We start from the raw sequence: 25869 nt of genomic DNA, 5'->3' as shown, positions 1-25869 counted from the left end.
ATTTATAAATGTAGGGCCGCATGAGATTAAATTGTAATGGAATTAACAGGAAGTTATCAGAAAATGACTTCTAGGATTTTGTATGAATGTTTTTTTTTTAAATGGATTTTTGTTTCATATTATAATCTTAAGAGAAAAATTAGTGAATTTACAATTTTCACACTTTTTAAACTTCCTCCCTGTCCTTTCAGTAAGAGTTTACAGTTGTATTCTTATCAGCAGATGTAGGATTACAATGACAGTTAACATTTCTGTTCATAGCTGATAATACAGGATCCACCAAATCAAAAGAGGCGACTTCACAGCTGACCTCATCCTCCTCCCTTCACAATCAACTTTGCACATGCTCATTAGATGCTTTGATACAAAAAAAAAGGGTCGGAGTCTGATCACACGTGTTGTTTCCTGAATATGCAAATGGCCTCTTGTGAAGGAAGAGGACTTCATCTCTGGCACCACCTTTTGGATGTAGCAATCCTGAAAGTCAATATCGAGCCTTGCCATATGACTTGTGATAAGAAGTAAAACCAGAAACTCATTTGCTGACAGTGTTTCAGAGTTTTGCCCCTCTTGGGTGCAAAGCAGGAGATCTGATTTGGCTAGGGAAGAGTCTCCTAGTCTGCTGACCTGGCCTAATGGAGATTTGGTGAGATTTCAGTCTGTATGCAAGGTTGTGAATACATGAGCGCATTACTGGCGTACTGTGCCAACGTTAATTTTGTTTTGCTTCAACCGGTTGCCCGATTAGGATGAGTTGGTCCAGAATGCCCCACTAGAGGATATTTGGGGGGATTGGAAACATGCTGAGCAGCAGTTCGCTTCGGTGAACCTGGCACTCTGCTTGGCTGTTGGTGTGTTCAGTTCCTGGCTGTACATACTGTATGTATATATATATATATATATATATATATATATATATATATATATATATATATATATATATATCTGTCTAATGTCCACTTCTGTCTGTTTGTCTGTTTTCCACTTCCGTCTGTCTGTCACAGACATCCCGCGTCGCTGATTGGTTGCGGCCGGCTGGCCGCGACCAATCAACGACAGGCACAGTCTGGCCGCGAATTGCTTTTTACTATTGATGCTGTCTATGCAGCATCAATAGTAAAAACATATAATATTAAAAAAATAATAATTAAAAAAACAAATAATAATAATAATAATTTAAAAGATCATTATATTCTCACCTTCCGGCATCCGCAGCAGCCTTTCCCGCTCCTTGCGACGCTCCGGTCCCAAGAATGCATTGCAGCAACGACCCGTGATGACGTAGCGGTCTCGCGAAACCGCTACATCATCACGGGTTATTGCCGCAAGGCATTACTGGGAACGGAGCATCGCTAAACACCTGGGCTGGATCCGGGGGCCGCCGGAAGGTGAGTATATAACTTTTTTATTTTAATTCTTTTTTTAACAGGGATATGGTGCCCACATTGCTATATACTACGTGGCTCTGTTATATACTGCGTGGCTCTGTTATATACTGCGTGGCTGTGTTATATACTACGTGGCTGTGTTATATACTACGTGGCTGTGTTATATACTACGTGGCTGTGTTATATACTACGTGGCTGTGTTATATACTACGTGGCTGTGTTATATACTCCGGGGGCTGTGTTATATGCTACGTGGGCTGTGAGACTTTCGCCCGGGGCCCTCAAAAACCTGCAGCTGGCCCTGGCTTCACTGATTTGTCCCGGCCGGCCGCGAACAATCAGCAACAGGCGCAGTCCGTCCAGTCAGTCCAATTAGCAAAGCATGGTTCAAATCCCACGCGAATTGGCACGGGATTTGAACCACGCTTCGCTAATTGGTCGCGGCCGGCCGGCCGAATCCTGTATATTCATTGCAATATTCTGAAACCTTCATAAATAAACTACATACATATTCTAGAATACCCGATGCGTTAGAATCGGGCCACCATCTAGTATCCTATAATTGTGTCGTTTACAAATGATCTGAGCATGTGTCAATATTTACTCAAAAAAGAAAATTCCGATATCATAATCCACCATATTGACTTAGACTTTGCCTATTGTATTAACTGATTTTCCAGACAAAATCTTTTCTGTCCGGTGTAATCCGTCTTTACACCGGAGCCCTTTTTATTCAAGCCTGAGTAAATAGAAATCTTATTCACGACAAGCAGCCCTTACAACTCTTATTTACCCAGTTATTACCTGCATGAATAATCGCCGAGCCGCCATCAGATTCTGCTGACACCCAGAGGACGGTCATGTAATGTCTGCAGCAGCAAAACAAGCTAAGGAACTCCATTGTCCTAAAAAATAGTTCCCACGGAGTTGGGTGGCTCATACATTCTCCTGATGCTTGTCATCCACCTTGTCGCCCTCTGCTCCATTCATTGCCTATAGGGTTGTCTGTCCCATACACAGTGATTGGATCTGAGGCGGCGCATGTGTAAATCAAATTGGTTACCTTCTCCCCCCCCCAAAAAAAAACAATGTTGAAATTCATGACTGTGAAACCAGTCACCAGGAACCGAAGGCCAGGGCAGAGGACCTGTCAATGACAAAAGTGGTGTAAGAGAAATGAGAAATGTATTATTTAACCCCTTCCCGGGATTCTAGAGGTGGGGCTGACCTCCGAGTATAGTAACAGCGATCGGGGCACTTTCGTTCATTCCCTGTTGTGCTACTTAAATGAAGCTTCTTTTTCAGTTATTCTGTTTTTCTGGCAGTCGGAAAGGAATGTAACCGGCTCCCGAGAGCTGAACTAATAATCACATGTCTGCGTATCTCCTCGGCTAATCTGCTGGATATGTAACACCCTTATCTATTCTTCCCCTTTTATTTCCATTTACAACTTTAATGGTCCAATTTTTTTTATACGTCGTTTAGAAGAAATAGTTTACTTCTGATTTCCCACTTTTGGTTGAAAAAAAGCCTTATAAGAATGGCATTTCATGGATATTTGTCATTTTGCTACATGAAATGATCACTGTACTTTTCAATCACCGTGATTTCATATGATGATGTAATAAATTGAAATTCCGCAAATTATTTTATTTAGAAATTTGTGTTGCCATACGTCCCAAAAAAATTATGACTCAACAGTCCCAGCCGCTAGATAACTACCTTATGTAAAACTTGCTGTCCTCTGCCTGTTGTCAAGTGTAATCCATCTCCAAAATACAGGAAGTAGGTTCAGGTTTCTGCTCTCCTGTCTGCTTCATTTCTGCTCCTGCTCTCCTGTCTGTGAAACATCTTACAGATATAAAAGAGAGAATAGCTTGAAGTTCAAGGCAAGCAAGCTATTGGTAAATTAGGCAGACTATGGGTGAAAGTGAGGAAAAGGAAGTTCTAGCACATATAGTGCTGACATAATGGTAATGAAGATAAACCTGTCTATTCAAAAAAACGTAAATAGGAAACAACAGAGCTTCACTCTTACAGCTTACATGGATAAGGCACATAGACAGTCCTTGCTTACTTTTACAGCTGTGGTCCCACAACTCAGGACTCGCAGAATCTTTGTTCCATGTATAGTATATATTCATCTTTTAGCCTCACTAACCTGATATACGGTTCAGATTGAGAACAATTTGCTTCTGAGAAGATGACCTGTTCCATCAGATGATCACTGTCAGTCTATGTGGAATGATCAGATTAATGGACATGCGCAAGCGAGATCCTTTGGAACAATGCAACCTTTGTGGGAAATGTTCCTGGAGTGTAATATTGCGCAGACCTATATATGCAGTATAGTGCATTTATTTTATACATTAGATCCATATTATATAATACCGTGCTTCTATATCGTTTCAGCTGAATCAAAATGTGGAGGCCCAAAGAGCTCGCCTACGTGATGACATCAAAGAGTACAAATTCCGAGAAGCCAGGTTACTCCAAGATTATACCGAGCTGGAGGAGGAGAACATCTCTCTGCAGAAGCAAGTTTCGGTTCTTAAGCAAAATCAGGTTAGTAATAGTAATGTCTGTGCACTTAAAGGAAATCTGTCAGCACAAAACAACTGTTCAAACCAAGCACTGACACGAGGTGCACCCTTGGTGTGGCCAAGGAGTTTTAAGCACCTTCCCACCTACTTCTTTTCCATCTCTTTCCATCCCGCTTCTCCTTGTTTGACTACTCTGACTTTACAGGAACTAGCAGGGTGGAGATAGATGGAAAACAAGTAGGTGGAAGGGTGAATTTAATTGCTCAGCAAGGGTGCACCGTGTGCTTGGTTTGAACAGTTATTTTATGCAAACATTGTTTTCGATATAATATTAGAAATCCCCAAACAGTCTGTTATTATGTATTTTACAGTATTTTATTATTAGGCATTTAACTGTATGTGTAGTTTTAGATTTCAGAATATTTGTCTTTTGGATAGTTTCTGACTTTTTTTTTATTTTCATATTCAGGTTTTTAATTTTAGAATTTTGACAAAATAAGAGGAACTCCTGGCTCTGTTTTGCAAAATAGTGTTTAGCAAGATGTCACAGTTTATTGTTATGGAATTGAGGATGTTACGATTCTGATGATATTTCTCTACTTGTTTTTTTTTAAACAAGATTCTAATATACAGTGTATAGAGGTTAAGGCCGATGCACATGGCTGTGAATGGATTGCAAGGCTGGTTTAATCCTGTCTATACACCTTCCATGGCTGAGCGTCCGACCTTTCTCGACTACTGCATAAACGTGAATATTTGAACATGTTCTTAATAAGCAGAGGGAAATAATTTGCTGTCAGACATTTTTGGCGATGGGTTATCTCCTTTTGAGAGCAAAAGGATCGGGTATGATGAAATTCAGCATGCCCAATCCTTTTTTTATCCCCTTGATACTGTCTCTAATAGTAGAGTATGGAGACCACTAAACATGTAAGATGTTGTTTGGCGCCACTCATGTGGGTTGGATGACTTTGCTCTTTTGTTTATGGGGGTCTTTAGGGATAATTGTGTTGCACCAATGTTGGCTTGAATAAAATAAAATTGAAGTAAAGAACTTGTAGATTGGTCTAGTCATAACTTTGTGTGACGGAGGTATGTATACTCTATAATAAAAAGACTTGGGAGGGATCATCAAGACTGGTGTTATAGACCAATTCTTGACCCATTATTCACTGGAGTAAGACGCAACAAAAGTTGGTGTAAAAATTCTAAAGGTAGCTAAATTTTTGCACATAAACGTGTGTCTTTTCAATTCCAGTTCCATTTTTCGGGCAAAACAGTACAAAACTTACTGGGTTGTATATGTACATAACCATTCCATCCACTCGAAGAAATCAATGATGGGGATTTATTATTGGGTTTTCACAATGTGTCAGACATTAAAAACAAACAAAAAAAAGGCTCCAAATTTTGGCAAATTTTAACCTTCATGTTCTATGTATGAAGCAGACTTCGGTAGAGTTCAGTCTTTAGATAAACATAAATCATTCAATTAAGGGTAGAGTAGAGCAAAATGTTTCACAGGACCCTCGTCTGTAGTTAACGGCCATTGGATCAGAGTCCTGCGAATCTGCGATGATGGTGCTTTGGGCCTACAAAACAGAAGAGGAGGAAGGTAGGAGCAGATTCTCATCCATCTGGTATGGCAGCCATAGACTGCTGACGTGGCCGCCGTACCAGAGTCCTGCAGTTTTTTTTTTCTTGGCTCAACTCTAGGTAAGGAATCTTTATAAAATTCTGGCAAGTATGGGCAAATTCAGAAGCTGTTAGCAGAATAGAAATGGCACCATTTATGTTAACTTGAAAAGACTTGAACAAAATATTTTTATAGGCAATTTTGTAGGCTAAAAACCAATGTCGAGGAATTAGGGGGTGAACTCGGATTACGGATTCCACCAATGAAGGGTTTTGATGATCTGGAGTTATTAAACGGAATTGCTTGAAATTAGACATATGCTATCCCATATCGGTGAAAAGGATGGCGGACATGGCTCCTCTCTCTAATAAATAGAGGGAGATTCAGAAGAAGGGGCTAATGTCATCACGATCTTGGTCAAACCTTCTGGAATAGCAGATACAAAAAGCACTTATCCCAATGTTATTTTCTCTTGTGTAGTCAATCAATAACTGGTCTTCATGCTTCAATGTTTAGAAGATGTGTTATGAGTGGAAGTGGATATTCTGAAATCTCATTCATTTATATTATAATTATAGCATAAATAATTCAGAGATTGTTGATATCTTCTTTATGGTCTGTCACTAGGTGGAGTTTGAGGGTCTCAAACATGAAATCAAAAGATTGGAGGAAGAGACGGAGTTCCTGAACAGCCAACTCGAAGATGCCATCCGATTAAAAGAGATTTCAGAAAGGCAACTGGAAGAATCTCTGGAGACCCTGAAGACTGAACGCGAACAGAAAAACAACCTGCGAAAGGAGCTGTCCCACTATATGAACATCAACGACTCCATGTTCAGCAACCACCTAAACTTCTCCTTGGATGGGCTTAAGTTCAGTGACGAAATCACAGAGCCCAACAATGATGACATTGTGAATGGTTTCGAGCATAATGGAGTCATCAAGATGAATGCTGATAATAAAGTGTCCAACCCCAAGAAGAACGATCCAGCGCCAAGTCTGGTTTCAGATCTGCTAAGTGAGCTGAATATCTCTGAAATACAGAAACTCAAACAACAACTGATGCAGGTATATGCCATATATGTTACCACATCAGTAGGACCAAGCCCACTGCTATGCTATGGAGTTAAATGGGTTTTGTAGACATTATTGTGTAATACATGTGAGTCTCACTGCAGGGACCTGCAGAATGGGGGTTCCCTGATCCATTGCCATGTCCACTGGTAAGGCTTCGTTCAGTGGATAAATGAGTGACTGCGCTACTGCGGCTCTCTATGACTTCTGTGTTAGCATCTACACCACCAGGCATGACGGAGGTCAGGGCATCATGCCCATTCCACAGTTTTTGGAACTCTTCTAGTAGTAGACAAGTGCGAGTACCATGGGTGGAACATGAGTTGTGCTATGCTCTCCTGATGAGGCCCCTTTTTGTTATTTTGAGAACTGGACAATTTTTTATATGTGGGTAGTAGACCCATTGCCTGACACCACCAGTAAGTAAATTATATAAGCATTTGTTAAGATGAGTTACAAATGGAAACGTAAAAAAATATAAAGCCACAATACACTGTGGTCTGAATAGTAAGACAACTCAATATTTTGCACAACTTTGTAATATTTAGCATTGATAATGTAACGTGTGTGAGAGTTTCTTTGTACTGACCATGATTTTCTTCTTAACTAGGTGGAAAGAGAAAAGGTTGGTTTGTTGTCTACTCTTCAGGAATCTCAGAAACAACTGGAGAACACCAAAGGTGTTCTCTCCGAGCAGAACGACAAGGTTAGCCGGCTCACCGAAAATCTAAATGCCATGAAGAAACTTCATGCCTCCAAGGAACGCCAGTCCTCTCTAGACAATGAGAAAGAGCGGGATAGTCACGAAGATGGAGATTATTATGAGGTTGACATTAATGGTCCTGAGATCTTAGAATGCAAGTACAAGGTAGCCTCGGCAGAAGTACACGACCTGAAAGAAGAACTGAAGACTGTAAAGACCAAATACGAGGAATGCGAGTCAAAATATGAAGAGGACAAGAACAGGTTTGAGAGTGAAACACAAGCCATGGTAGAAAAGATCTCCTTACTTGAGAAGACCACACGACAAGACAGAGACCAAGTTGTCAGGCTCGAAAAAGAGTTAAAGAAAGTGAGTGATGTAGCTGGAGAGACACAAGGAAGTCTCACTGTGGCCCAAGATGAGCTGGTTACATTTAGCGAAGAGCTGGCCAATTTGTACCATCATGTGTGTATGTGTAATAATGAAACGCCCAACCGGGTCATGTTGGATTATTACAAGGAGGGCAAAGGCGGAAGAAACAGTCCTGAAGGCAAAGGCCGTAGGTCACCCATACTTCTTTCTAAGGGTCTGTTGAACAACGAAAATGGCCATAGTGAGTCTGGATCTCCCGTATCTCCAATCCCATCTCCTGTTTCTGATCCTAGAAGAGAACCCATGAACATTTATAACCTGATAGCTATAATCCGTGATCAGATCAAGCATTTACAGGCTGCAGTGGACAGGACCACAGAGCTATCCCGGCAACAAGTAGCCAGCCAAGAGCTTGGACCAGCGGTGGATAGAGACAAAGAAACACTCATGGAAGACATCTTGAAGCTGAAGTCTCTTTTGAGCACTAAGAGGGAACAGATTGCTACGTTGAGAACTGTGCTCAAAGCCAACAAACAAGTAAGTCCCAATTTGATATGGAGCTTAAGCAATTATTTTTTCAATTATAATTTATTCATTGTGTGATACGCTCTGAGGAAAGTAGGTTATGTCTCATTATTTCAGAAGGGGGGAAGTATATTTGCAATTAATCTCTAGAGCAGCTGAATCCTCAACCATTTCTTAGATTGAATGGACCAATCTGACCCTATTTCTTATTCAATCTTATCTTTACTTTAAAGAAACGTTTTCTGCCGCGGCGAGTCAAATGGATGTATAGTGTTGATTTTCCAGATTAAGGCTTCAAACCGTAATATTCTTCAGTTAATGTCCTTACATTGATAAATATAATAGTAATTTAGGACTAAAATAAAATCTTTTGATTTTTTTTTTGTAAACCTCAATTTTTTTTAATTTTTTAATCACTGTTGGAAATTGACAAGTTCTTACGTTTTATGGAAGTATCCCTATAAAATTCAGTTGATCATAACAATAACATTTCTCACCGTGAATTTTTTTTTTCTTTTTTTCTTTTTTGCCAGACTGCGGAGGTCGCACTCGCCAACTTGAAGAGCAAGTATGAGAATGAGAAGACCATGGTGACGGAGACCATGATGAAACTGCGCAACGAGCTGAAGGCTCTCAAGGAAGACGCTGCTACATTCTCCTCCCTCAGAGCCATGTTTGCTACAAGGTATGTAGATATGACCGATTGCATACACATTCCTAAACTTTTTTTTTTTTTTTTTAATAATTTTGTGCAACATGGAAAGCTATGAAACTTTGCAAATCACTTTATTAAGAGATTTGTCTTAATTCCTGTAGAAAAAAAACAAAACATATAAGTGGCTTCCAAACCCCGGCTTTTCCCTCAGTCTATTTCTCTACCTTCAGTTGCCCTAATATCAAAGCGTTCTCATTTGGAGTACAGATGATGGCAGTTATGGGTCAACACCTGTCTCCTCCTCCAAGTTATCTTATCAGAACAATCTCCTCCAGCTGCTTATCTTCAGAAGTAATGAGACACATAGGTGCTGAGCTGACCCATCACTGCCATCATCTGTGCTCCCAATAAGTACTTTCTGATATCGGTGCAGCTTAAGGCAAGAGAAGATACTGGGAAAAAGCCGGGGTTTAGAAGTCACTTGCGTGCATTGAATGAAGAAACATCCCCTAATCAAGTATTTTGCAAAATTTCATAATTGTCCATGCTGGACAGAACTCTTATAAAAAATATAAATAAAAGTTTAGTTACTCTTGGACTTTGAAGGCGTTGTCTACTATTTTTGACTTTCTCCCAATGGTAAGGATATCACAGTTTGACCTTCTACCGGAAATCCCAGTGATCGACTCCAATCAGCAAGTGAGCCTGACAGGAAGTGTCCACTTTTACTGCAGTGCCTCCTCAGGGGAGATGAGGCATTACACCCTTTACTTTATATTGATATCCTCAAAAATAAACCATTTTTGACAACACTACTCACTATGACTAATGTATATAAGCTACATACAAGAGGAATCGTAAAGTAAACCTTTCTGTGCTCATATTTTATGTATCCGGTCAGTCGTCTGTGAGCTAAATTATGCTCATGGATTGCAGGATACGATTGTATTCCCTTCTCTACTATGAGATGTTTAATGACCGGGGAACTCTACGTAATTAAGCTCGTCCTGATCATGATCATGGCAGAAAGAGGCAACAAACGTCAAATTAAGGATTCTGTCATTGCTTGGAGTTGTCCCCCCTTACCAGCCTCTTTATTTTACCACCAGTTGGTTTCTTGTACATGGTTCACATGGATGACAATATCAAAGGGTTTTACTGGTTTCAGATAAGCCCTGTCCTCTGGGTGCAGCTTGTTTTAAATATCACAAGAAACTGTGCATTGCTCACCCTCACCAGGTCCAGGGATGAGTCTTTACCGCTGCTTCTGGCGTCTGTTATTGTCTGCAGTGCTGTCGGTTTATTGGCTGTCTAAGAACCGTGAAACATGTGGGGCGCAAAATCGATCATGGAGCTCAAGCACCAGCGCTACTTGATGCCTACCCAATCACCCTGGTGCTCACTCGAGTGGTGAGCATGCTCGCTCATCACTACACCCCTGCTGTAAACCTTCTGCCTGTACACTATTAGTAGTTTGAAGCTTTTGACGCAGGTACAGGTGTTGCAAAACTCAGGCCGCTTTCATGTGGGGTCAGTCAGTAGTCTTTCATGGCGACATTTGAATGAAACCCAAGACACCGGCCAAGGTTGTGAAGCCCCAGAAAACAATTCACAATATGTGGCACAAGTTCGTGCAGGTTCTCTGGGATATTGTATAATAAATGAATGGCAATGGAGGCGATTTCTCACTTATGGTATCCTAAAATCCTAATTGCTACCATTGTTTTCCATTTACATTGATCTTGACCTATCCACCATAATTAGAAATAATTTAGATTTATAATTTCTAGAAACAAAGACAAGAAAAATATCTGGGCTCTTTTAATTTAATATAATTGATGTGAAATAGATATAAAAGGGTTAGTTGAGAATAAAATTTACATATGTTTGTAACCGTGGCCGATCCTTTTTCTTCTCTATAGAAATAAAACACTGCTGGGGCAGTCTGCCATAGAGAACACATCAGCATTTGGTCGAGCATTCCTGTGTATGGGGGAGTCGGGAAAGATGGCTGTTGACCGTTCGTTTGGCCAACCAATATTTAATTTGTATGGGGCCATTACTTTAATTTTTTTCTACTTCATTTTCAAGGATTTTAATCTTGTCAAGTCATGTACATTTTATTTGATATCTCTGGATTTGGGAGTGCTAAGCTTGAGGGAACTGCCCAGTGGACTTTCTTGTCTTTGCCTGGACTCTCTCTTCCCCCTGGCCCCAGCCTCTCTCTTCCCTCTGGCCCTGGCCACTCTCTCTTCCCTCTGGCCCCGGCCTCTCTCTCTTCCCTCTGGCCCCGGCCTCTCTCTCTTCCCTCTGGCCCCGGCTTCTCTCTCTTCCCTCTGGCCCCGGCCTCTCTCTCTTCCCTCTGGCCCCGGCCTCTCTCTCTTCCCTCTGGCCCCGGCCACTCTCTCTTCCCTCTGGCCCCGGCCTCTCTCTCTTCCCTCTGGCCCCGGCCTCTCTCTCTTCCCTCTGGCCCCGGCCTCTCTCTCTTCCCTCTGGCCCCGGCCTCTCTCTCTTCCCTCTGGCCCCGGCCTCTCCTCCCCCAATGAAGTGTAGTCGGGCAGAGGAATTTGGATGGAGCCACCCACTGGACTACATGGACTACATACACCCAATGTTTTTATAAGCTGGAGCCTTGCTTGCTGTAATGCTAAAGCCTGTCTAAATTTCATGCTTCTCGAGGCTTGTGCAGAATGAAACATCTGGAAGGTTCCCTTTAAAGAAAATTGGAATCCGATGTAAATGTCAAAAAATTACCAGCATTTCTCTAACTATGCAGATCTCTTGCTTTTATTAGGACCAAGATCCCCATATGTCCTTGACACTGATCTGAATAAAGGTTTTGCATTTGATGTCTGAAGAAATCCTTGTGCCCTGGCTATTGGATTTAGGATTATTTCGGCTCATGCATTGGTACATCGTGCAGAATTCACTTTGAAAATTGATTGCGTCTGCCGGTCACGTACCTTCCTGCCAAATGCTATTAATCAGACAAAAAGGCTTCATTAAAGTGGTTTTAAGCACCCGGCCCATCTGTGCTGATCATTCCTGTACAGAACATTAATCAGTCAGATCTGATCACCGGTTATATATAGGCCAACTGCTAGAGGACTTTACAGCAGGCTAATCCTACACAAGTCCTAATTTATGGGACTTTTTATATCCCTGATTTCTCCTGCTTGCTCACAGTGGAATCATATCCATGACAGTGCTCTGTTTAGTGCAGTACATCTGTATGTTCTTTGGCTAGGACATACCCAGCAGTACGAGCTCATGTAGACATGGAAGTATACAATTTGCATGAAAATTGGGAAATTGCCATTACTTGTAAAAGACTTTTCAAGGGTTGGTCCAATGCCTAACATTTTTTCAAATTTACACTTATTTAAAATTCCTATCCTAACTTGCCACACTTCTTGGTTTTTCTTTTTTTCCCACTTTTCCATGATCCAGCATACATAGGAGAGTATAGAACTTCATCAAAGATGTTTCTTCCATGGGTTGGTCCTTCTGTCCTTCCCTCTCGCTTGTTCCTCCTTCACCTCCTCTTCTTGGGTTGGTCCTACCGTCCCTCCCTCACGCTTGTTTCTCCTTCACCGCCTCTTCTTGGGTTGGTCCTACTGTCCCTCCTTCTTGCTGGTTTCCCCTTCACCGCCTCTTCTTGGGTTGGTCCCACTGTCCCTCCCTCTCGCTTGTTTCTCTTTCACCGCCTCTTCTTGGGTTGGTCCTACTGTCCCTACTTCACTTGTTTCTCCTTCACTGTCTCTTCTTGGGTTGGTCCTACCGTTCCTTCCTCTCGCTTGTTCCTCCTTCACCGCCTCTTCTTGGGTTGGTCCTACTGTCCCTCCTTCTCGCTTGTTTATCCTTCACTTCCTCTTCTTGGGTTGGTCCTACCGTTCCCTCATCGCTCCCGTTCCTCCTTTACCGCCTCTTTTTGCTTTGAAACAGAACATAATGAATAATGACCGCTCCAGTGCCTGAGCTCCTCTACTGAACATGTGTTTTAATGTTTCCTAATTGGAAACCACGTTGCAATTGTGGATCTTTTTGGCAGTTCCTGCAATAATCTTATCCTGTAAAAAAGCATTGAAACTGCCACTGTGTTGCGCTAATGCTAACATTTTTGGCAAAATTAGGTCTTTATCGGGAATCCGTAGCCTAAATCTAGAATGGGCTTCATTGACACTGCACTGTCAGCTGCAATTGATCCAGAACAATGTGGCTCAGTTATTGTTGCTAATCAGCTGGCACTGCCATTCTGGGGTCTCGGCATAGAGAGAAAGGTAAGGGGGCATATATATACGGTAAATGACTCTTCATCTGCACCAAAGCGACTGATTTGGAAATCATTACAGAGGATGGAAAGGGAAGATTTTACAGTTCACTCATCACTGGGGCTGGTCCCTTCAAATTTTTAGAGTTGGCAATATAAAATTACATCTCCCCCCACCACCCTAATAAAAAATGATAGTTTTTCTATATATCAGCCAGCAAGAGAAGGTCCCCAATTCCATGAATTATTTGTAAGTTTGGCTGAGAGTTATATTACAGAATGGACCATTCATACATAATGTAATATTTAAGGGAGAAAAGTTCTGTTGCTTGAAGTAAGTGCAGCAATTAGTCTGCAGCCATTTAGTACTGCAGAGAGTAACGTCTTCCCGAGGCTGCTCAGGCACAAAGGGATTTATTAATACATGAAGGCGGCTCCCGGGGGAAGCTCCAGAGTAATTATATAGATGCAGCTCTGAAATCGGTGGTATAAATAGAGGGGGGAATCATCTGGGAACCCATGTCAGATTCAGGTCACCCAGTTTACAACTAAGTGGAAAGGAGCGCTTTCCCAGAAATCGGAATAACAAATATGTCTACATGTCATTGCATTACAGCTCATTATCTCTTGTACATTTTTGTAGCAATTTTTATAACCATAGAGCCTACTTACACGTCAGCCAACAATCTACTATTTCCTGGGGCAATCCAACAGGTCAAAAAAAATGGCCTGGCTTCTGCTCAAAAGTGGGCGCTTTAGGCTGTTGCTAGTAGTTTTGTGATCGTTGCCAGTGCTTGGGTGTTTAAATTTCTGATTTTGTGTTTTTTAAAAGCCCAATTGCGTGATTAACCATCGACTCGTGTAAAATGTCACCGATCAGCCGATGAACGAGCTTATTGGATCGTTAATAGATAAAATTGCATTTACACGGGGCGATATGCTGCCCACAACATACAGACTGTATGGGAACAGAATGATCAAATTAACAAAATCATTTCGTTCCCATACAGTATTGTTGACCCACGTGATGGGGCCATAAACAAGGGTCGATGGACTTGTGTATAGTCAACCAACGCTTGACTTGAAATCAGTGTGCATAAACAGGCTTAAAACTTTGTTAATCCCTAGTTTACATTTATCCTGTGTGCTAAGCTGAGCAGTGCATCGAGGATTCCAAGCAAATTCCAAAAAAAGGGGCTTCCGACATTGAGCACATGGAATCACTGTTGACTGTTTGGCCGCTGTGGATCAAAGTGATTCTGTGTGGAATGGTTCCAATAGAGGTTCTTTTTACGTGGACACAAGTGCAGTAGTGTAGCAGACTGCTTTTTGTGTCCACCTAAAAAGATGGACACTGTTGAAACGGGTTCCACACTAATGTGAATCCATGTGTGGCATTATACTGAATGGCTCTCATGGGGACTCCATCTGAAACCATGATGCCATGATGTAGGGCTCAGTGTAGTGTTGTATGAATGTGAACTAAGCCTTACCTTATTCACATTACTTTAGGAAAGGCTTGTAGAGAGGGTGCCCATCTTGGGTTGTACAATTTTGTTCTCTTTCCATAGAACAGAGTGGCCCAGTTTCAGGAGTCTCACGCTTGCCAAACTTGACCAATTGGGTTATGGCTATTGTAAGGCTTGAAATAATTATTGGTTGATAGATAAGCCCAAAGTAATAGTCTATGCATCATACACTTTCCAAGCAACCATGTTCTCGGCATAACACCAAGCTGTTGTTTTAAAATCTATATTTTCAATTCTCTTCCCCCTAGATGCGACGAATATGTCACGCAGCTGGACGAAATGCAGAGACAGCTGGCAGCTGCAGAAGACGAGAAGAAGACCTTGAACTCTCTGCTCCGCATGGCCATCCAGCAGAAGCTAGCACTGACGCAACGTCTGGAGCATCTGGAGCTTGACAACGAGCAGGCCCGGCGCGTGCGCACAAAATCCACGTCCAAAACCAAAACTAGTAACCCCAGTGTAAGTCACGTTCGCTCCTGTGCGGACAGGTCTGAGGGCGCTGTCCTCAACAACCAGGTGTTTTGCAGTGAGAAATATAAGATCTGCTGTGACTAGAGAAGGCAGAACCTTGTTTTTCCCGCTTGGATAGTCCGCGCATGAAATGCCAATTGCTACAATATTTCAGCCACTAAACCTGCGCTGGTCTGTTGTTAAACCGTGTATGCAAATGGTTTTATTAAGCTAAGCTTAATTCTAACTAACACTTGTATGGGGGGGAGCTTGCGACAAGTTAACGCAGGAAGGAGACGGAGCAGCACTTCCGAAGTTAACCTGTCAGGCGGTTTTCTTTTGACTTTTTTTGGGAAATGGATTGCAAACTGAAGCCATAATCACTGTTTTTTGGACCGGTCTTGCATTATATTCGCAAGCTGGTATTAGATGTTGGGCAGCTATTCTCATTAATGCATGGAGAAACATTAACTTTTTATATAAAAACCAATATATGGGTTAAACAGGAGACATCACAGCCCGTCTCTCCGAGTCTTGAAGTGATTGTCAGCCACTTTGTGGTTACGACACATGGGCGCTTCTAAAAAAAAATATAATTGCAGATGAGAGAGAATTTGGACGGGAAATCGAAATGGTAATTAAAAGAGGCAGAAATTCTTGCCCATCTCGTAGCAGTGATTAAAAGCTTCAGGGGTCGCCTATCTGGTGGGGGGTCCGTAACTGGTCCATTTGGTCGGTGGCCTGCTGTAATGCATGTGTCGGTATCATGCACCATTCTAGCGATCCAGAGTAAGTTGTAAAAAGTTGTGTGGAGGAATAAGGGAAGTTTAGCACAGGTCTTACCATCTGCCACCTTTCACGAGCATCTCTTGCAGTACGAGCTAATGCATGCTTTGCTAATCTTTCATTTTTAATCCAAGTCAAAAGAAGCACAGATTGAGAAAAATGACCTCTAGTCCTTATGTGCCACGTGGTTGGGAAAATCTGCTCAAGTATTAACAAGCTAACAGTATGCAGAAATTAGTTTGGACTTCAGAATACTTGATGGTAGGAACACACCAAAAATTTAAAAATCTAAATACATGCTGGAAAAGGAGACGTGTGGCCCCGTTCCGGCACGCAAACATCTTACCAATTTAACTCCAGAATTATTGGCAGTTTTTTTTTATTTTTTCTTGTTCGTAAATAGTATTGAAACCTCTTATTCTATACTGTCATAGAATACACTGTCCGGAGAAAATCTGCATTATTTATGCAAGCACATAGTTTAACAGGGCTCTACAATTTAAAAAAATGCTGACCCCTAGGGGTCCATGCCTCATTTAGGAAAGCGAGGACGCTTGAATTATATTATGCCAATTTTGTAATTCAAGTGAAGGAAATAATAAAATGGTTAAAAAAAAAAAAAACCTGGAAATTGTGCCGGAAAAAAAATAAAATAAAAAGGAACACAATCGAGCCTTAGTTAATCGGAGGTTGAAATACGGCACAATGGTTTTATTTTGGGGAAGGAAAAAAAAAAATCTTTTTAAAGTGCCTACTTTGTAATGCTGTACTATTGTAAAGCCCTGTTCATTCTGGAATTTTTTTAGCAATTTTTTACGTGTATTTAGCTTCTTCAGGTCGGAATGGATTGTGTCCTTACTCCCCTAACACCAGTCCCCCTGCTTGTATCCCTTTACTCGTTTTTTTCTACACGCTGTGACCCCGGCACCGCTTCTTATCACATCACTGCCATTCTTTATAGATTATCAGCACTTTGCTTCCTGCGTCGCGACACTCTGCCGCTAAGTAGGCTCAGGTAATGGAGGAATCATGGCCTGGTTTTCCCGAGTGGTGGAGTGTAAAAAGCATCGAGAAATTGCATGTTAGCAAAGGGTTGTGCTTTGTTTTTTTTTTCTTCGTAAAATATTTATACTTTATATATCCCTCGTTAATGTTTTTCCATAGTCTTGCAAGAAACGGATCAGTAGAAAATCTTAAAGAAATGCACAACTATTGGGAGTCGTCACACACTTCATTATCTCACCAACCGAGATCACTCATATTTTTTTCTTTTGGCTTTGTAATCATTTGAACTAATTTTTAGCCTTTTGTTTTTCTTTTTTGTTTTTGTCTTTTCTTTTGTAATCATTTACACAACTTTTTTGCATTTTTTTTCTTTTTTGGTTTTGGCTTTTCTTTGTAATCATTTCGGCTAGTTTTTAGCATTTTTAAAGTTTTTGTATTTTCTTTGTAATCATTTACACAAGTTTTTTGCATTTTTTTTCTTTTTTGTTTTAGGCTTTTCTTTGTAATCATTTCGGCTAATTTTTAGCATTTTTTTTTTCTTTTGCTTTTAGCTTTTCTTAATCTTTTGAGCCTTATATTATTTTTGTCCAATATTATATATGTATTTTTTTTCTTTAGGGGCTCAACTTATATTTAGCACAAACACACTGATCCACTGCCCCCCCATCTTTTTAGCGAAAGTACAAAAACCTGCTCGGATTCACTTTTTATTTCTTCAGTATAGAGATTTTTTTTTTTTTAATTTTAGTTCTTTGTTTTTTTTTTTCCAATTTGGAATGGTCTGAAGTTCTTAGGTTGGCATCCTATATTTGCCATACTCTTATATAATGCTATAATTATTATTTTGTTTTTAGTTATTGCAATATTGATGCTTTTCTCTATAAACACCAATGCATTATTCACTTTAGGCATTATTTTTTTTTCTCTCTGCATGAGAATAGAAGACATAATGCACTTACTAATTATCTTCCTGCATGTTCAGTGCACAAATGCAAAAAAAACTTCACTTTTTTTTTTTTTTTTTATATACCTTTTATGACTCCAGAGCTTTAGCAGCTATTGTTCAACACCTGTAAGAAATGTGCTACCTTGCATAAGTCGCTTCCCCGCTAATACTCCTTTTATTAATGTCTCCGAGAGAGCACACCGCTTATTCTATATGCCTGGAACACTAATGACTGCCTGGCCTTGCTTCATTTTAATTTTTCCAACTAACACAAGCTGCACGGATCCTTATCAGTAAATTCCCGATTTTGTCATTTTAAAATTTCTAATTTTAATTTTTTTTTTTTCATTTTTTCAGTTGTAGAATAGTTCCCGGAGAAGAACTTGCGATCCCAGTGCACTGAGATGCACCTAACTCCTCCAATCCGAGTAGCTCCTGACTAATTAGAGCCAATGGCACAAATAAAAAACTATTTAAGACGGGAAACTACTGCGCCCACCTTTAATCTGATATGTTTTACAGTAAGCGTTCCTTCCCATTTCTTTTCTTTTTTTTTTTTTATGTTTTTTTTTTTTTATATATATCAAACTATATTCTCAGAATCCAAAAAAGCTTTACTATAATATGCTGCTGGGGAAGAAAACTTACAAGTGCTGAACAAAACGCTACGTTCAACTATCCAATATTCCAGTAAAGTTGGGTAAAGGTTTTTTTTTTAATTATTATTATTCTATTATTATTATTATTTTACATCCGATTGTTAAACCTGTGCACTTTTGATATTCTAATTTTTTTTTTGTTCTATTATATTTTACGTAGAAATGTTCAAAACATGTCGTGGCTGCATTATTAGCCTCGACATGGCGTTTTTTTTGTTTTTTTTTTCCCCTTGTTAGGCGTCTTGATTTACGTATCAGCACGTCGCAAGGAAAATACCGACTTTGTTTTGTTTTATGGGTTAATACACTTGACATTAGATATCTATAAATTTAGATGTTCTGTCTTATGGCTTTTTTTTCCACAATTGTTTTTTTTTTGTGTGTGTTTTGAATTACTGGTTTTTAACTGCCATGTTCATAAAAAAATAAAATCCAGGGTCTGAAAATTCTGGGGTTTTCATACTATATTATTATTCTTAGGAATAGCTTAATGTAACAAGGAAAAAACTTGACTTTCTTTGGTTAAAACAGTAATAGGCACTTGGAAAAAAAACCGCATTTAATAAGTAGTATTACCTAAAAATTTCAGAATGGTCTGATTTTTTTTTTAGGCAATCAAGAATTGCTGATGAACCGAATTTTTTACAACTGTTACCAATTAAAATTCCAAATTGGAATTGTTTCTTTTTTTAGTTTAGTTTTTACTTTTTTCTTTATTATTGTGCCAAATTCTGGTACATCTAGAAACGTCAATGCTAAACTTGTCAAATACTGAGTGTTTCTAAAGCCTTTGTTGTGGATACCAGTAGTGCCTTTTTGAGAAATCTTAGATCAGCTTTGATGGGAATTAAAAAAAAATTAAAACATAAAAAATTCTGGGGAAAAAAAGTAAAGAAACCATGCAGAGCAATAAGCGCAAAAGACAAAACATCATCTTGCATATTTTTAATGGAGATACATCTATATTTCCGGAAAATGAAAAATTGTAAAAAATTCCGTTGATCAGTGATTCTTTTTCAGCGCAGATCCTTGCTAATTCAGGGATCGAGACAAATAATTAATGTCTGCAAACCAAAACTAATAGCTTTGAAAAAAAAAAAGTTTTTTTTTTTTTTACTTTTAAATATGGCAAGATATATTACTGACACATTTGTGGTGGTGGTCCGCCTTTCTCTGGGGGCGGGCGGAACGCGAGGACTTATCTGTTACCTGTGTACGGTGGTGGACGTAGCCTTATCATTCTTTCGCTAGCAAATGTGGGAAAACAACGCATTAATATCTGCTCTTGCATGTTGTATTTAACTGCTGTGGTTTTCAGGAAACAGAATCTGCAAGCGGCATCAACAAGCTCCGCTCGGCGGCACCAATAAGCTCCGCTCGGCGGCACCAACAAGCTCCGCGGTTGTTTGTTGAGGCCTAAAGGAAATTGTTTTGTAATTGGTACTTGGAAACGGACATCGTTTTTGCAATTTTTTTTTGCAACGTGACGATAAGAAACAAAAAGTTTTTGAAAAATTTTAATTACCTGTTATAAGGGGGAAAAATGATTTCTGTTTGCTGGAAAAACAGTTTGGATTCTAGATGTTGGGTTTTTATATGGCTCATCTTTTACAGTATTGATCTTTTAAAATATTGTTACTGCAAATGATTTCATCTGTCCTGTGGGTATTTATTTGAAATGATTTCATAAAGTACTGTATTATGTTAATGTGCATTATTTTTAGTGGCAAAAGTGTTCTTCAGTTACATGTCATATGCACGTACTCTTGCCAAGTAACCTTTACACAGATCGGAAAGTGGAAGCGGTTCGCTGTTGCGTAGATTGGCGCTTCTTTTTTTTATAAAGGTCTGCCTAGTGAATGAAAAGTGTTAATGACATTAATACAAGGTTGTGTGTAGCAAGTTGCCTGTGTAAGGGTAGTCACATGTATCAATAAAAATGATAAAGGAACTTTGTGTCTGCTTTGTTTTTATTTTTGGAATTTATGGGGCCATTGTACATATCGGTGATGAGTGAATGTGCTGTGGGATAAGGTGTTATTTGAGCATGCTTGGGTGCTAACCGAGTGACTTCGGTGTGATAGGATATGTTTGATGCCCCTGCATGTGTTGTGGCTGACTATCAGATACTCAAACATATTTTTCGAGCACATTCGCTCATCACCAGTGTTTGTGTGTGTATGTGTGTGTATATATATGTATATATATATATATATATATATATATATATATATATATATATATATATATATATATATATATATATTCATATACAGTTGTGCTCAAAAGTTTGGGATGTACTTGGACGTTCCAACATGACATGGATCCAAAACACAAAGCCAAGTCGACCTGTCATTTCCTACAGCTGAGCAAAGTGAAGGTTCTGGAGTGGCCATCTCAGTCTCCTGACCTCAATATCATTGAGCCACTCTGGGGAGATCTCAAGCGCGCAGTTCATGCTAGACAGCCCAGGAATTTAGAGGAACTGGAGGCTTTTTGCCAAGAAGAGTGGGCAGCTTTACATCTGAGAAAATAAAGAACCTCATCCACAACTACCACAAAAGACTTCAAGCTGTCATTGATGTTAGAGTGGGCAATACACGGTATTAAGGAATGGGGTGTGTGAACTTTTGATCAGGGTAATTTGGATGTTTTGGGTTGCCATTATGATTTAAAAAGAGAAACTACAGTAATGTGACAAATGACTTCACCCAACCACTAACCATGAGTGGAGAAAACATTTTGATGTTATCATTCTTATTCTCTGAAAAAAGGCCAAGAAAGCAAACATTCTGCCGGGGTAGGTAAATTTTTGAGCACAACTGTATGTGTTGTGTTATAACCTATGGCAACCATCCATATATAAAGGGAATTTTCACTTCTCCCCATGCTTGGGACTATGGAAGTGGAGAGTAGTGAACATTTATTTTCCTTAGTAGTGAACACAGGTGATCGCCTAGCAGCTGCAGGAAGCTGACGGCTGTGGCTAAAACGTGTGCCGGTTATTAAAGAAAATGAATATTCACTTCTCCCCATGCTCAGGACTATAAGAGTGGAGAGCAGTGAATATTTATTTTTCTTAGTAGCGTACACAGGTGCTCGCCTAGCAGCTGCAGGAAGTGGACAGCCGTGGCTAACACATGTGTCGGTTATTAAAGAAAATTAATATTCACTGCTCACCACTCCCGTAGTTTCGCCCAGCTCTCGGTGCCGGCTTCAGTTCAGAGGTGGAAGGGACTATTGGCGTGGGGAGCAGTCACGTTTTAGAAGCAGCTGCCAGCTAATGCCTCCTGTGACCACTCCTCAGCCACTGCCACTCCCCATCACAGCTGGGCTATACAAAATGTTTGGGGAAAACAGTACGTCTTATAGTCCACAAAATGCAGTGTGTATATATGTGTGTAAATATATATACCGTACATCTGCCTTCAAACCTGACAATGAAGAATGCTGCAACCCCTTTGCTTTGTTCAGCCTTAAGATATAAGCCACCAGTCACTCTATGTAACTGCAGACTTGTGCATGTTCACACAGCGTGCACTATGAGGGTATATGTACACGTCAGGATTTCTTGCAGAAAATTCCTGAAGAAAACCGGACATTTTCTGCAAGAAATCCGCATGCGTTTTTTCACGTTTTTTTCCGGAGCTTCCCAGTGCATTAAATAGCAGGAAAAACGCGAAAAATCCGCAAAATTAATGAACATGATGCGATTTTTACCGCGATGCGTTTTTTTTTTTTGTGTGGAAAAAAACGCATCATGTGCACAAAAATTGCAGAATGCATTATAATTCATGGGATGCATATGTATGCGTTTTTTACGCGTTTTTATAGCGAAAAAACGTGGAAAAAAAACGCAACGTGTGCACACAGCCTCAGGGTTTGCCAGTGCCAGAAGCGGTCCGTCATGTAACCGCTGGTAGGTAATTTGCTTATTTCTGGCCACGTTTTGACCAGATATGTCCAGCTTCGCTCAATACACTTGCATTGAGTGAGGCTTCACACGTCTACTTGCCATGAATGCTAATCGCATACTTGCAGTCATGTGCCCGCCCCTCGCAGCAGCGGAGAATCTTCACCGTGTGCAGTAGCCTAAGGCCGGACAACCCACTTAATGTTTTAACTGCTTATCCTGGAAATGTTGATCTAATTTTCAGTTAAGTTTCTACTACTGTCCAAGCATCTGTGACAGCTTACCCTGAAAACTCAACTTGCTCATTTTTGTCTACCCTGACGTATGTTTAGGGAGAATCGGGAGGCCTCTATAAGGCGGTCGGTGGATTTAGCCAGCTTTTATCCAATCAGGAGATAGGCCAGATGGATTTTTCAGCCCTCCATATACTTTAGATGGTGGTCGGTGAAACAATGGTTTGACTGATGGTTTGTTTGCCTGGTAGCTCTCTTCCCCAGCTTCTCTAGAACAAAAGAATCAACAGTTTGAAATCGATTGATTTAAAAACACAGTAGTTTGACAATAAATGGCTTCACCCAACCACTAACCATGAGTGGAGAAAAAGTTTTGGTGTTATCATTCATATTCTCTGAAAAAAGGCCAAGAAAGCAAAAATTCTGCCGGGGTATGCACACTTTTGAGCACAGCTGTATATGTGTTGTGTTATAACCTATGGCAACCGTCCATATATAAAGGGAATTTTTACACAAAACGGGAAAAGAAAAAAGGTGATGGGAGGAGCAAGAATAGGGACATAACAACAATCATCAAATTAGTAATACATATATACATAATGAATCAGAGATGGATTATCTCTATCCAATGTTGTCATTCACACTTCATCTCCGCACCTTAGTCCGTCCAAGTTCACTTCTATAAAGGGGAACCATCTAAAATAAAAAACACAACTAATGTTAAAAACAACCTGATAGTAACGATAATGAAGAAGGGATGGATTTAAGGCAGACTGTTATACAAACTGTATTCAATATTCAAACCTTTAGGTTGCAAAAATCCATCGTAATTGCTTTCTTTATATCATTTTCTGTCTGCCCCCACCCTTTCTCTGTACAGGGACACTATTAATGACCCTAAATCTCAACTGGTTCACCGAATGCCTATTACTCAGAAAATGTCTGGGAACAGGTAAATCAGTGAGTCCAGTCCTGATGGTATTTTTATGTTTGCTTATACGAGCCCCAATTCCCATTCTGGTCTCCCCCACATATACTAGCCCACAGGGACATAAGATTATATATAACAAATTTTGATGTGCATTTACATGTCTCATTTAATGTATGCTTCCTACCAGAATGGGGATGATAGAATAAATCCCCCTTAGTCATGTCACCACAACATGCACACCCCAAACATGTTCACCTTTGAAGTGCCAAAATCTGATTTCACTAAATGATCTTTCAAGTTCCGACCCTGTCTGTACGACAGAAATGGCAGAGTAAAAATCCAGTATTGCAGGTGAACCCATATGTAGCAAGGGCCAATGCCTATTCAAAATGCCCATTATTCGTCCCCTAGCTGGTCAATATGTTGATTCAAAAGGAACTCTTTTTTGCCATTTGTCTTCTACGGGTCAGTGTTTATAGTTGTTCACATCTCCGTTTCCAGTGCCTTATCCTGAAATACATGGACATACCTGTCAGGATAGCCCCTGGATCTAAATTTCTGGTACATTTCTTTCAGTCTCTCATCTATCCTTTCTTCACAGGATGCTATCCTCCAAACCCTAATCAGTTGACTCTAAGGGAGTGAGCAGATCATTCTACGTGGGTGGTTGCTATCAAAATGCAACAAGCTGTTCCTATCCGTGCATTTGACAAATATATCCTTTTTAAGGTTACCAGTATCCTTATATACCAAGGTGTCAAGGAACTGTAACTGAGCTGTAGAGTGGGTCAAAGTAAACTGCTGTTCTGGAAAAATTTGGTTGATCTCATTCTCAAAAGAAAAATGTTCAGCGAGATTACCTTCCCATACCTAAAGGAAACATCATCAATATAATGCCAACAAGCTCAGACATGGCACCAGAGGATGGAACTGTACAAGTACCTGTCCTCGAATACTGCCATGTAGATGTTGGCATAAGTGGGTGTCATATTGGACCCCATGGCGGTGCTGCGACGCAGCAGAAAGAAATCCCCAAAGAGGAAATAATTCCTCCCAAGGATAAACGCAAGCAGCGTCAGGACAAGTCGTGCTCACTCTGGGGCCTAAGTCCGAGCCCAATAGCGTATCGGCCACAGCCTGGAGACTTTTACCATGTTCAATAGATGTATATATGAAACCACATCAAACAATGCCAAAATGGTGGATTCTGTAACTAATATCTTTAATCTTTTCCAAAAATAACACTAGTGTCCCTAACAAAGGAACGGCCTTCGATGGCAAATTTATGCAAAATGCCATGCGGAAAAATGGCTGTTTAACTAAAAAGGGAACCTCTGCCCGAGATGATTGGACGTCCAGGTGGGTTCATCAAATCTTTATGTATCTTAGGGAGGATATACAGTACAGGGACAACAGGGGATTCAATAATAACATATTCAGACAGCATCTGGTCAATGAGTCTATTGTGAAAGGAATTATTGACCAGAAGCAGCAATATCGATTGAAAACGTGTTGAATGATCACAGGTTAATTTCTCATAAATTCATCATTCAATTGATGTAGTATTTCCGCTTTATATTTATATCTATCCATTACAACTACCGCTCCACCCTTATCGGCCGATTTAATTTTAATTAATTTATTATTAACAAGATCATTCAAAGCTTTCCTTTCGAGGGCCAATAAATTGTGCCATCCTTCCGTTTCTCCTCCACATTCCTTGTCCTCATTGTGGCATGTCTCGTTGTCCTCTGCTCTCGCACTGTTCCTCTTCCTCTTTTTCCATGACTCCATCTGCCTCTGCGATACCTCCTTTTAGGCGTTGTTTTGTCCACTTTGCTTTTTCCACAAAAATGTGTTGAAGTGGATCCTACTACACTTGAGTCATCTGTTGATTCTGATTCCGCCAAAATTATGCACGTTCCTCTCCTGAGGTCTACATCATTTCTTCATCTGGACCTCTCTGCCCTTCTTATTAAAATTAGACTGAGTTCCTAATTGCCGATTGAAGATACGACCCGTTTTACAGTCCTCTGCATCACGGAACTATTTTGATCGTTTAGCTTGTTCTACATCACTCCTGTATTTAACAAGATTCTCATCCACCTTAGTTTTAAGGGAACTCCATTCCTGTTATGTCAGCTGTTCAATCAATTGACCCTCCAGATCAGAGAGATCCTTCCCGATCGTCTCCATTTCCATAAGAAAAAATTCAATATTAAGCAACATAATATCAAAGGCAAATTTATTT

At 40.2% G+C, this 25869-nt stretch overlaps 1 protein-coding gene across 3 annotated transcripts in view; it reads left to right on the top strand.

The window, feature by feature from the left end:
• The window catches only part of BICD2 (BICD cargo adaptor 2), a 103560-nt gene extending 84436 nt beyond the window's left edge, over nucleotides 1-19124 (top strand). Inside the window, exons 3-8 of one of the 3 annotated variants that reach the window (XM_077278267.1) lie at nucleotides 3801-3953; nucleotides 6195-6635; nucleotides 7252-8253; nucleotides 8775-8926; nucleotides 14944-15154; nucleotides 18240-19124. In XM_077278267.1, coding sequence (XP_077134382.1) covers nucleotides 3801-3953; nucleotides 6195-6635; nucleotides 7252-8253; nucleotides 8775-8926; nucleotides 14944-15154; nucleotides 18240-18245 — 1965 coding nt within the window. In that variant the 3' untranslated portion in view covers nucleotides 18246-19124. Of the gene's footprint in view, nucleotides 1-3800; nucleotides 3954-6194; nucleotides 6636-7251; nucleotides 8254-8774; nucleotides 8927-14943; nucleotides 16555-16892; nucleotides 17075-18239 lie in introns of those variants that run through there. The other 2 variants (XM_077278266.1, XM_077278265.1) reach the window with 2 other exon arrangements.
• Nucleotides 19125-25869: the final 6745 nt, after the last annotated feature.

Source organism: Ranitomeya variabilis, chromosome 8 (assembly GCF_051348905.1).
Source record: "Ranitomeya variabilis isolate aRanVar5 chromosome 8, aRanVar5.hap1, whole genome shotgun sequence".
Taxonomy (NCBI): domain Eukaryota; kingdom Metazoa; phylum Chordata; class Amphibia; order Anura; family Dendrobatidae; genus Ranitomeya; species Ranitomeya variabilis.
Note: the sequence above shows the minus strand (reverse complement) of the source record. Positions and strands in the feature narration are given on the sequence as shown.